Source organism: Echinops telfairi, unplaced genomic scaffold, assembly GCF_000313985.2.
Source record: "Echinops telfairi isolate 266 unplaced genomic scaffold, ASM31398v2 ScPeMD7_5;HRSCAF=22, whole genome shotgun sequence".
In the NCBI taxonomy this organism is placed as follows: domain Eukaryota; kingdom Metazoa; phylum Chordata; class Mammalia; order Afrosoricida; family Tenrecidae; genus Echinops; species Echinops telfairi.
In genome coordinates this window covers 896,081-908,030 of record NW_022103901.1, presented here as the reverse complement: position 1 = coordinate 908,030, position 11,950 = coordinate 896,081, and the positions used below count along the sequence as shown (strand labels likewise).

General features: G+C 62.3%; 2 protein-coding genes across 4 annotated transcripts in view; both read left to right on the top strand.

Annotated features, from left to right (window-relative positions):
- The window catches only part of PSMG3 (proteasome assembly chaperone 3), a 2,397-nt gene extending 512 nt beyond the window's left edge, over nt 1-1,885 (top strand). The window contains exons 1-3 of one of the 3 annotated variants that reach the window (XM_045285904.1): nt 7-205; nt 770-1,009; nt 1,446-1,885. In XM_045285904.1, the coding sequence (XP_045141839.1) occupies nt 794-1,009; nt 1,446-1,598 (369 nt within the window). In that variant the 5' untranslated portion in view covers nt 7-205; nt 770-793 and the 3' untranslated portion in view covers nt 1,599-1,885. Of the gene's footprint in view, nt 1-6; nt 206-487; nt 684-769; nt 1,010-1,445 lie in introns of those variants that run through there. The other 2 variants (XM_004705541.2, XM_045285905.1) reach the window with 2 other exon arrangements.
- A 6,983-nt stretch (nt 1,886-8,868) lies between these two features.
- The window catches only part of TMEM184A (transmembrane protein 184A), a 6,344-nt gene continuing 3,262 nt past the window's right edge, over nt 8,869-11,950 (top strand). Inside the window, exons 1-2 of the mRNA XM_045284354.1 lie at nt 8,869-8,916; nt 9,576-9,810. Coding sequence (XP_045140289.1) covers nt 9,598-9,810 — 213 coding nt within the window. The 5' untranslated portion in view covers nt 8,869-8,916; nt 9,576-9,597. The remainder of the gene's footprint in view (nt 8,917-9,575; nt 9,811-11,950) is intronic.

Here is an 11,950-nt window from a genome sequence, read left to right as displayed (position 1 = left end):
TGCCTGCCTCCGAACCCGCGGGGCTTGGGACTGCAGGCTGCCTGAGCACAGAAGTCTGATCCAGAAAGCTCCATTCCGCGACTGAAAAACCAAGAGCAGCCTTCGCGGAGGGCACACGCGACCGCCGGCGCTCCCACGCGGGTCAGAGCAGAACTGCGCCCACCAGGCTGAAGGGGTCGCTGCTGCTCCAGACCTTGGACGCCAGGTCTTCTGAGGCCCCTGGTGTAGATTCATATCACTGGTCTTAAGCCAGATGCATCGATTGTCTGCACTACCCAGGGAATGTAAGATTATGTATGGCAGAGATTCAACAAGTTTGTGGGAAGATTCCACAATCGTTTCATTCTTTTTGTCGGTGAACTTTTTTAAGCCCTTTCATGTGTGTCCCCGCATAGAACTGGGCTCCCTGAGGGTCTCAATGATGAGTGATGAGTTCTTGGAAGATCACCCAGCCCTCCTATGTGTGTCTGTGTGTGTATCCACATAGAACTGGGCTCCCTGAGGGTCTCAGTGATGAACTTGTGGAAGATCACCGGACCTTTCTTCTGATGTGCTTCTGAGAGGAGTGGGCAGTGCCCCCGCCAGGTGGTGGGTGGTCTGCTCTGGAGAGAGCAGGAGCAATCTGTGCATTAGCAAGGGCTCCCCCAGCGGCTCCCCATCCAGTCTGTGTGGCCCTGTGCCCGGTGAGCCATGGCTATGAGGCCGAGCCCTGGGCACCTTGGGTCCTGGTGACTCACTCACGCCTCCTCCTGTTGTCATTTCTTTCCAGCCGCCACAGAAGGTGCCCAGCACCATGGACGGCCAGCCTCTGGTGGTCTCCAAACAGCAGAGTGAGGTGCTGCGTGGGGTCCCCACCCAGGTGGTGTGCACCGCCTTCAGCAGCCACATCCTGGTGGTGGTGACTCAGTTTGGGAAGATGGGGACCCTGGTGTCCCTGGAGCCCAGTGAGGTGGCCAGTGACATCAGCAAGCCCATGCTTACCACCAGAGTGCTTCTTGGGCAGGATGAGGTAATAGGGCAGGGGGGAGGAGGGGGCTTTCCATGCCTGCCAGTTCAAGGAAATCATGAAGTGAGGGGGGACCAGGTGTGATAGTGTCCCTGGCTGCCAAGCCCAGGTCCTACTCCTGTACAGCCAGGCTCATGGGGCTGGCAGGGACATGCATCCCAAATGAGTGGCTGTGGATGCTGCATTGTGGAAAGGTCGCCAGTGAGCCCAAGCCCCTTCTGCAGGCATCTCTGGCTGAGTCCTGTCCAAGGCGGGGTGGGTTTTCCTTGAAGCCTCAGGGTGGGTGGTTCGTGACTGCTGTGTGTCCAGTGTCTCCTGGAGATCCGAGTCACGGCAGCCTTGCAATTGTCACTGAGTGACTCCATAGCGGTCGGGGTCAGGGACCACGCCGCTCCTGGCCTCTGAGAGGTTTCCTCCCTTCCCTCTCATCCACATTTAGCCTCTCGTCCATGTCTTTGCCAAGAACCTGGTGACGTTCGTGTCTCAAGAAGCCGGGAACCGCGCCGTCCTCCTGGCTTTGGCTGTAAAGGACCGGAGCATGGAGGGCATGAAGGCCCTGCGGGAGGTCATCCGGATGTGCCAGGTGTGGTGAGGGGCCACCACTGCCTGACAGGACCCAGATCAGGCCCAGGCCCCTGGACACGTGAAGACCCCTCCCTCTGCAGTCAGAGCAGGGACCGCCTCGGAAGATGCCCGTGGGCCCAACCAGCATTCTCGGCAGCTCCGCTCTGCATTCCCTGGGGAGGGGCTCCGCTCTACATGTTCTCACCAGGGTCCAAGTTGTCACATAAGAGAATGAAAGGACTGGTCAGGTATGACCTACAGTGCCAGTCATGGGAGGAAACTTTTTTATCAAAAATAAATGTATCTTCCAAAGTATATGTCGTCTTTCTTAACAGTGCTGTGGGGGCCCAGTCCACAGTGGGATTCAATCCCTCATACCTCTCGGCCACAAGAGGCATCCCCCACCTCCCCCCCACTCCCAGGCAGGACAAGACAGACAAGGATTCACACACACCCCAGCAGGACAGTGGGCGACTGTTTTGTGAGCCTCCCACCCCCGGCAAGACCGGGCAGAATGGCTCCTGTGGTTTCCGAGGCTGTAACTGGAAGCAGACCACTCCACCTTCTCCAGGGAGCAGCTGGGAGTTCCAAACCGCTGACCTTGCCGCTAGCAGCCCAATGCACAACCCACGCTGCCACCAGGACTGGAGCGACCCTGCAAAGGGGCTTCAAAAGGCGTGGAGATATTGTGGGATTTGTCCAGCACTTGTGAAGCTTCCTGGTATACACAACGGGCTGGTCCTGGGCCATCCTCAACACCTCTTAGGTTTGAGCTGTGTCCATCCAGCCTGTTGAGGGCCTTCACTGCCCCTCTACTTCACCCAGCATGAAGTCCTCCAGAGACCTGTCTCTCCTGAGCATATGTCCAAGTACATGAGACGAAGGCTTACCATCCTCACCTGCAAGGAGACTTCAAATTGTAACACACCCTCTGCCATCAAGTTGATTCAGGCGGCCTGTGGGCAGAGTGGTTTCCAAGGCTGTGAATCTTAACGGGAGCAGACGGCCTCACCTTTTGCCCTTGCAGTGACTGATGGAGTTGAACTGCCTACCCTGTGGTTAGCAGCCTCTATGTAATCCAGGATGCCCCCTGGGTTCCTGGTTAGGCTGCCACTCAGTTCTGAGTCAGCGACCCCATACCCAATTTCCAAGGCTGTAACTCCCTACAGATGACGAGAGCTTCGACTTCCTCCCACAGAGGGACTGGTGGGTTTGAACGGCCAACCTTGCAATTAGCAGCCCAGCACTTACTCAACAGTGCCAGTAAGGCACCCTGGAACACGAGTTCTCCAAAACCAAGCTCACTGCCATCATTGAGTGATTCCAACTCAGAGCAACCCTATAGGGCAGGTTTTGTGGGTTTCTGAGATTGGAACTCTTCCGTAGAGTTTAAAGACCCAGACCAGGAGAAAGCGGGCCCCACCAGGAGGGCGGCCAGGGCTGCAGAAGCCAAGGGCAGGAGCATCCTCAGCCCACTCAGGGGGCCTCCCCAAGCCCTGGTTCCCCAGGGTCCCACCGCCAGCCTTTGCCCCAGTAGTGCCTGTCCCACCGCCAGAGGGCATGGAGATGGCACGGGGGACACGTGCCACTGGTCCCTTCGTCCAGTCACACAGTGACCTCACTCCATAAAACCCTCCATAGAGCTGTGACCGGACCTCAACAAGCTGTGTGGACGCCCGGGCTGCGCGGCCGGTGTCACTGGGCCTCTCTAAACCACTCTCAGGCTGGCCGGAGGCAGCGTCCATCGGCCACGGGACTGTAGACTGGCTGGCGGGCAGGTGGTTGTGCCCCCGGTTCCAGAGAGCTGGGAGGCCGGTCAGGCTCCGCGCTGAGGACGCTGTGGTCAGATTGCAATCTTGGTGCCCAAAACGTTCTGCGGAACACACGTGGCTCGTGGGGGCTGAACTGCGCCCCCACGGTGGCGAGTCAGAGTCCACTCTAGGGCAGCGCGTTCGCTTCTCTTTGGAGAGTGGGACTGAGAGAGGGAGGGGGAGTGAGAAGAGGGCGTGTCTGGGGGGAAGAGGGCGGAGCCCTGAAGGAGGGGAGGGAGGGGGAGAGAGAAGGGGGAGGGGCAGAGGGAAGAAGGCGGGGCCATGGGAAATCAGGATCCAGCCAATCAATGGCGCCATTCCTGGACCCCAGCCCCTGTCCAGCCCAACGGGTGCCTGTCACTTTTGATGGCGGAGGTCAGTGGGAAGTGATTTCTCCAAAGAGGGGCGTCTCTGACCCAGATGAGAGGAGGAGGAGGGAGACAGGGAGAGACGGGAACCAAACCACTGGGCGGAAAGGGGTGGAGAGACAAGCCTGCGAGGACCCTAGAAACCCCAGCCCCCAAGTAGGGACCCTCGGCCAGCCACCTACCACGTGCCCGTGCACGACTCCTTCCACGTCACCCCTGCCTCCCACGCCTTTCCCTACTCCCCCTTCTCACACACACACACCCCGCCCCCACCCGGTGGGGATGGTGGTCCTCCCACAGCTGGAGAGGCCCAGGCCCAGGCAGACAGGCATCAGTGAGTTGCCACCTCCGCCAGATGCCTGTGCCTCAGCCTCTCCTGGTCTGTGTCTGGTGTCACTGGGTCCCTCAGTCTTGGGGTATCCTGTTGACGGTGGGGAAGGTTTGTTGACTTGGGCTGAGAGGGTCAGTGGAGAGGAGTGGACAGAGGGACCAGGGAGGGTGGGTGCTCCCCTCCTGTGGCAACCTGGGGAGCTAGCTGGCCACTATGAGTGCTCCCCAGGCCGGTGAGAGGGCCAGCAGAGCCAGATGCTCCCACTGGGCAGCACAAGACCCTCCTCTGGTTCCAGGGATCCCTGAGATACTGCTCTCCCCTGAAGAAACAGATGGGTATGTGACCACTATTGTCTGCCCCAGACCCAGGGTGGGGAGACGGCAGGGTGTGGCCAGGCAGGTGAGGCACCCAGCTGGCCTGGCAGCCCCGGCAGGTAAGGCAGGTATGGCCAGGTGGGGAGGAGGGTTCTCAGGGGAGAGGCCAGGGCTTCACTGGAGCCCAGGGTGCTGCGGTGACAGTGCGGCAGGGACACACCACCACCCTCCCCGGCCAGCAGGGGAACCAGAATGATTCCCCCCACCCCCAGCCTAGGCCTCAGTGCGGGAGGGGGGGGGGCAGGAGAGGTGAGAGGTGGGGGTGGGAGTGAGGTGGTATTCCTGTGTGTGTCTGCGTACTCACCCAGGGGTGCCCTGTCCAGATGAGGACGCAGGGTGGGGTTCCTCACATATGACCCTCTGACAAACACGCTTCTCTGCCTGTCAGACCTCAGGACAGGGTCTCCAGTATGGGGAGAACCCTGTCCAAAGCGGCACCCCTGGCCAGCCCCTCCCACAGCACACTCCCAGAGCTGATGGGGGCTGGTACCCGCAGGTCCTGTGCAGACAGTCCCCTCCAACCACTGTGGTGACAGAGGTTTCTAGAAACCATCAGATGTGGGGTGTAGATGGGCAGGATTGGGAAGTGGGGAGGGGGCCACAGGAGGAAGATGGGGCCGGGCAGGCATAGACGGAGCTGCGAGCTGCATCAGCCGGGGGTCTGCAGGACCCTGAGCCCTGGGCCTGCTCCCCACAGTGACCACCTTGGGGAAGAGGAATGGGAGACAGATTGGCTCTGATGTGGCAGGAGCTCCCGCCACCCAATGACAAGAACAGGATCCCGGGAAACAGGCTCAAGGTCATGGGCTCAGTGAGTGACCAGAGCCAAAGTCCAGCTTGGCTCTGTGGCCCAGAGCCCTGCCTGCTACCCACCCAGCTCTGACTCCATGCTGGCCAGCGCATGTCCTCTCCAGCGTGGCCACCGGTGGGCAGCACCACCCCTCTGGTCGGGCTGCTGGTGCTAGGGGAGGAGGCTGGACCAAGCTGAGGGCCCCAAGGACTGATGTCCTGGGACTGGCCAGGCAGGGGACAGAGCCAGGTTCCCAGGGAGCCTGTGGATGTGGGCAGAGGCCAGATGTGGGGATGAGCTGTCTTCCCTCCATCTGCTGCTGTGGGCAGTGCCCATCTGGGCCGCTCCCCAGACCCCACCGGGTAGGTGGAGCAAAAGGGGGTTCCCTAACTTCTCAGACATGGCTTGAGGACAATCTCTGCACCACCACCCACAAAGGTGGGCTCTGGTGCCCTGGTGAGGTGCACAGCACCCACCGGACAGCTTTCTATGGGACTGACAGTGCGAATCCACACCAGGGTGGTGCGGAAGAAAGCTCTGGAAAAGCCCCCTCCAACCAGGGGCTCAGGGTGGTTGGCATCACAGCAGGGTCCAGAGTCTAGGGCATGATGCTGTGGGGGGCGTGGTTCCCTCCACCCACCTTGAGCCTGGTGGGAGTGGGGGTGGGCAGAGGAGTGAGAAAAGGCCCCTGGGGGAGGCAGAGGATGCAGAATGGGCAGCTAGCTCTGGTCACCCGGGCCCTGCAGCCCTGTCCCCACAGTCCAGCTACTGTCCCCTAACTCAGGGCCTGCCCCCCACGCAGGGCCCCAGCAGACCATGGCTCCTGTCTGTCCCCCATACTGGGTCCACGAGGTACTCCCATGCACATATAGAGGCGTCAGGTAGATTAGTGGCCACTGCACAGCAGGCTGGTGAAGGGTCTGGCAGGTGAGGGTCCCCATGGGTGAGGATCCTGGCAGGTGAGGGGCTCAGCAGGTGAGGGTCACAGCAGGTGAAGGTCTCAACAGGTAAAGGGTCTTTGGCACCTGGCTAAGGGGGTGTCAGGGTTCCTTTCCCTTCTGCCCTCCCAGACTCTCCCTGTTGCAGGGACACGGAGCAGGAGGGGGTCCGGCTGCAGGTTGGACAGAGCCTGTGAGGCTGGGCAGCTCAGGGGCAGATAGGCAGGGCCAACCTGGGGTGAGGGCATCGGTGGAACTTGCTGGGCTGGCTCCCGCTTTCCCCACCCACATAGTGAGTTCTCCGAGGCACCTGCCGGTTGCTGGGACCTGCCAGGAGCCAGCCGTCACCTGGGCCACAGTCAACAAGAGTCAGAGCCTGGTCCAGGTGGGTGGGGCTGGTCTGCTGGGGTCAGCCCAGCTGGCAGCCACCTCCCCTGAGCTGGCAAGGGTCGTGGCAGGGTCCAGGATAGAGGCCACGCCTGGCCGGGCAGGGTCCCCGGGGGCCAAGCCCTGTGTCCTTTGGGCTAGACCTTTGTCCATTGTGCCTGACTGGCTCCCCTGTCAGGGCCGGGCCAGCCGGGCAGGGCCACACCCAGGGGTCTCCCAGGGGAGGACCTGGGACACCAGGGACCCCCATCTCCATACCTTCCCATCTGACCTGCTCAAGAGACATATGGGAGCCACAGGGCTAGGGCCCAGTGACACCCCCCAGAGCCCCCTTCTCCATGGGGTCTGGGACCTGGTACAGGGGACAGGGTTGCCCACCTAGCCAGTGTCCATATCGGGGCCCCCGAGGAGGGTAGGAAGCAGCTGCCTGGAAGAGGCACAGGCCTGTCACCCATAGGGGTGGGGGTACAGCCCAGGCTGGGGGCACTCAGTCTTCATCTGGCCCTGCCCCTGCCCCTGCTGAAGCCGGAAGAGGAGCCCGTAGGTGTGTGTGGGGTGAGGGGCGGGAGGGGACTGGGGCACCCCCGGCCCCTCAGTGACCATCTCAGAGGGCAGCTGGGGGGAGATGCCGGGAGCGGGGGTGAGAAAGGGGTGGTTGCCATGACGACACAAACAGTGCCGGTCTGGGGGTGAGGCTGGGGCCACCCTGCTAGCCCCGGGACCTTGAGCAGGGTGGGAGGGCCCGCAGCACAAGGAGAAGACCCCTCAGAAGGTGGGGACCATGGCCCCCCGCCCCACCTGTTGAGGTGTCCCTTCCCCCCACTGTGCAGAGGGCATGGAGGCTGTCAAGGGGGGGGCCGGTTGGTGAGGGAGTTCCTGGAACGTTTCCATGGGGCAGTGGGGCCAGGGAAGTGACGCCCAGCTGATCTGAGGGAGAAGGAGGCAGCTTTGGAGAGAGTGGGGACAGGGCTTCCAGCCAAGGACAGGCCGTCCTCAGAGGAGTGCCGGCTCCAGGGACCTGGGCGGGCCCGGAGGGCTTGGCTCCAGCAGGCTGGTGTCCCTGAGGCCACATGGCCGTGGGGACAAGGGCCCGTGGGCTGCGTCCTCTTTGCCATAGCTGCAGGGAGGCTGGGCACACTGGGGAGCATCCCCACAATGGGGTTTCCACCTGTCACTAGGGAGCAGGCCTTCCAGCCGAGACCCCCTGGGTGGAGACCCCTGGGTCAGTGCTTGGGGACAGGTCTGTCACAGGCAGAGCTGGCCCTTGATGTCTGTGCCTACACTGCCCTTGTGGCTGGGCTCTGGGGGCAGAGATGTCTGCAGAGGCCTGGGGTCCCAGGTCTGACAGACAGTTTGTCAACCCAGCATGGAGGCCCTGCCCCTACGGCCAGACCCCAGTCAAGCTCAGCACCTGTCCGCCCATCTCCCACCCCACTGGGCAGTATCCCTGCAGCCTAGGCACCTGCCCTTGCCCAAAACGAGAACAGGGCTCTCATGCCTCTGTCGGGTCCTGAGCTCTGGTTGCTCTGTAACAAGGGGCCTCCACACAAGAGAAGCAACCGCTCAGCTGTCGATTTAAAAGCTGGGCTGGGAGGGAGCTTCCAGCACAAACTCACCACCGCAGCTTTGCAACATTAGTTCCTGTGGCCCCTCCCTGCTGCCTGCTCTCCTGCCCGCCCCTCCTCCCCAGCTCCAGCTCGGCAGGGGTGCTGGGCAGGCACCCAGGCCCATGAATGAGCAGTCACAATCTGACCGTCCTCCCCACTCGGCCCACTTCCACGTGTTGTCTTCACGGCCAAGAGACCCCACCTACCATTCCAGATCCCCCTCAGGCCCCCAGCTTGGGGCCAGGAACTGAGTAAGCCTCCCCCCATCCCACCCCCAGCCCCCCGTCCCCCGCCCTCGTCCCCACACCTGTCTCTGAGGCCCGGGCAGCAGCTGCCTGGGAGTCTGGCCCAGGTGAGAACACCTGAAGACCAGCTGGTTCCTGGGAGCCAGCTGCCTCCAAGCAGGCTGCCAGGAGGGATAGAGTGTTCACAAGGGAGGGGCCTGGCTCCCGAGACCCCGCCTTCTCCTGGGCCCTCCCCTTGGCCCAGCAATACCACGGAGCACAGGTGGGCTTTGCAGGAGGTAGGGTGGCCTAAGCCCCGCCTCAGGCCTGATAGGAGCCCCACCCCCAGAAGGTGGGGAGCAGCAGCGGTGAGCCACGTGGCCAGTGAATGCCCAGTCAACCTCCCCGGGAGGCCTGGCCTCACCAGAGAGCTTCCTGCCCGTGGAGGTAGGTGCAGCCCTGGATGGCACAGGGAGGAAGGAGGCCGGACTGGGCTGAGTCTGGGAGCAGGACGTGGTGAGTGAGCGCCAAGGACAGGTGGCCCGGGGCTGGCCAGGCAGCAGACCCAGACTCCCAGGGAGCTATGGGGGAGGCGTAGACTAGACACGAGGGTGGGCTGGCTTCTATCTGTCTGCTGCTGTGGGCCGTGACCATCCGGGCCACTCCCCGGACCCTGCGGGGCGGGCAGAGCACGAGGACCATATCTGGCCCCTCAAAAGTTGCCTCTGGGTCCCTGGGCGGTGTGCACGCAGCGCTGGGCGGCTCACAGCAAGGCTGGCAGAGAGACTCCACACTGAGGTGTCATGGACGAAAGCCCTGGGCCTCCACAAGCGGCATGAGGAGCGTCCGGAGATGAGGGAAAGCTAAGGCAGGGACCACAGGCCCTGGGAAGGGAAGGGGGCGCCCAGGGCTGGGCTGTGGAGTTGGGGTCCCTGTAGGCTGGGCCCCTCCCCTGCTCCCCGTGAAGGTTGCCTAGGAGTCAGAGGGGCTGGATTGGTCAGACTCAAATGCCCATGGAAGGGGGTGTCCAGGGTCTGTGGACAGGGACCTAGGCAGAGACTCCACCCCCTACCAGGCCGAGGACCCATCTGCCAGGCGTGCCTGCCCCTTCTATCTCTGCCTCTCCCTCCGCCCTGGTCCCCCCTCCCCCTCTCCCTGGCTGCTTCCTGCTGCAGACTGCACCTTGGCCCTCTGCAGATGAGCAACGCCTCCGTCCTGGGCACGGCTGTCACCCTGGCATCGTCCACCTGGCCACAGCCCAGTATCCCACTGGCCACGCCTGCTGGGCCACACATGGACCCCATAGGAAACAGCTCCCAGGGGGGCCCCAAGCTCTTCCTGACCACCCCGCTGGCCCGAGGCATCTCGGGCATCTTTGTGTGGGCCGCCCTGGCACTCACCTGCCACCAGGTAAGCTGCCCTACCTGGAGACACCTGGAGGCTCAGCTCAGAGGAGGGGGCCTTCTCGGAAGCATGGGGCCTGAGTGGGGAGGGGTCTGTGGGCACTTGTGCCCATTTCACTGATGGGAACCTGGGAGGGGCCCTGGAAGCCGGGGGCACTGCAGCCCACGTGGTCAGCAGAACAGAGCCTTTTCTCTGCAGGGACACTGCGCCCTTGCAGAGCCTGGGCCCCCTCAGTGGTGAGCAGGGCCCCTGTTTGGCTCCAGCAGGCTTGAACCTCTCTCAGTCCCAGCCCTGGAGTGGCCTCCAAGTGGCATCTGAGGGCCAAGTGGCATCAACAAAGGTGGAAGGAGTAACTGCCCACATGGGGGAGAGTGGGATGGACAGATGGTGCTGGCCATGGGCAGCAGGAGGCTGGGGTTACACTCAGATACCCTCAGTAACAGTCTCCTGCTGCTGGGTGCCGCAAACCACCTGAATACGGGGGCAACACCACAGCGCAGAAAGGGGCAGACGGCGGGACAGCCCTTCCTGGTGGACCGAGTCCTGCCCTGCCACCCTGAAACGTCTCACAGGTCAGCCTGCAAGGCGGGTGGCCAGTGCATCTGTGTTTGCAGGGGACGCAGGCTGTTGCTGGGGAGGCGGTGGTCCGGGGCTGGTGCAGACTTAGGTGTAGAGGAAGAGTGCAGGGTGGACCAGCACCCTGGTAGAGCCCCTGTTAAGCAATCAGCTACTCACTGAAGGGTCAGGGGTCAGACCACAGCAGCTCCTTGAAAGACAGCAGCCTGGAAACGTCCCCTCCTGGGGTCTCCTGGAGTGTGTCTAAGGCAGTAGGGAGGGGGCTCGGTCTCTCCAAGTGTTTAGCACTGACTTCTGAAGTTCTGGGGGCCAGCTGTGTGTGTGTGTGTGTGTGTGTGTGTGTCCCGCTTCCTGCCCAGTATGGAGAGGGCTAATGGGAGACCCTCTGGGCTTGTGTGTGTGTGTGTGTGTGTGTGCACATGCACAGGTGTGTGTGGCCCGCTTCCTGCCCAGTATGGAGAGGGCTAACGGGAGACCCTCTGGGCTTCAGATCCTCCCCTCCAGCCCCTCCCACCCCCACCTCCATCCACTGCCAGCCCCCCCCATGGGGTACGCAGCTCCTGACTCAGCACCCAGTTAGAGCCAAAAGGAATGGCAAAAGCCAAACCCAACCCGCTGGGGACGAGTGGGTGCCACTCACAGTGACCTCCAGGATGACTGCCCTGGGGTCTCTGAGGCTGTAACTCTTCATGAGAGCAGACAGCCTCGGCTTCTCCTGGGGAGCAGCTGGCTGCACTGAACCGCCGACCCTGTGGGAACCCGCTCCACCACCAGGGCTCTGAAACGGGACAGAGAGGCCCAGACCTGCCCAGTCTGGAGAGCGCAGTGGCAGACAAGGTCGCCCAGCTGGGCAGAGCCAGCCCAGGTCTGTCTGCTGACTCGGTCACCCTGCACCACCCCCCACACCAGGTGGCCAGGAGTAGGCACTGATAAGAAGTCACCGGTGCCCCCACTTGGTGCCTAGGCGGCAGGGTACACACAGCATGCCCACCTCCCCAAGAAAGCCTTCCTTCCACGTGCCCCACTTCCTCTTAGAGAGCTGACTTGGTGGAAAGGCTTCCAGGGCACAGGGCAGGACTGCGCTGTGGGTTTCCTTCCAAGGCTGAAAGTCTTTCTCCCAAGGAGCAGCTGGTGGTTTCAAACTGCTGACCTTGCGACTGCAGCCCGACGTGTAGGGCGGGGCGCCCCCCACCCACCAGGACTCCTGGATGTATTTATAGCACATGCAAATGTGTATGCAAAGCTGCCCCCCACCCTGCTTTCTCTAACATGTCCGGAGTCATCCCACTCACCTCCCACACCCCCTGGGCTTGCAGTCTGCCGTGTCTGCTCGCAGGTCAGGTGTGCTTTCCTGGGAACGCAGCAGCGCCCACCTGCCTTACCTATGGCTCACCCGCACCTGCCCCACCTCCCTTGCCTTGGCTCATCACTGCTTTGTTCCCTCATGGTACCTTGCCCTTCGAATCCATCTGTTACCTAAAACGCCGAATGAAAAAGGTCTCCTTTGGGCTGGTTCTGACCTCGGGGCCCTGGAGCCCTGCCTGTGTGGCTGTGGGGACAGCCTTGCACA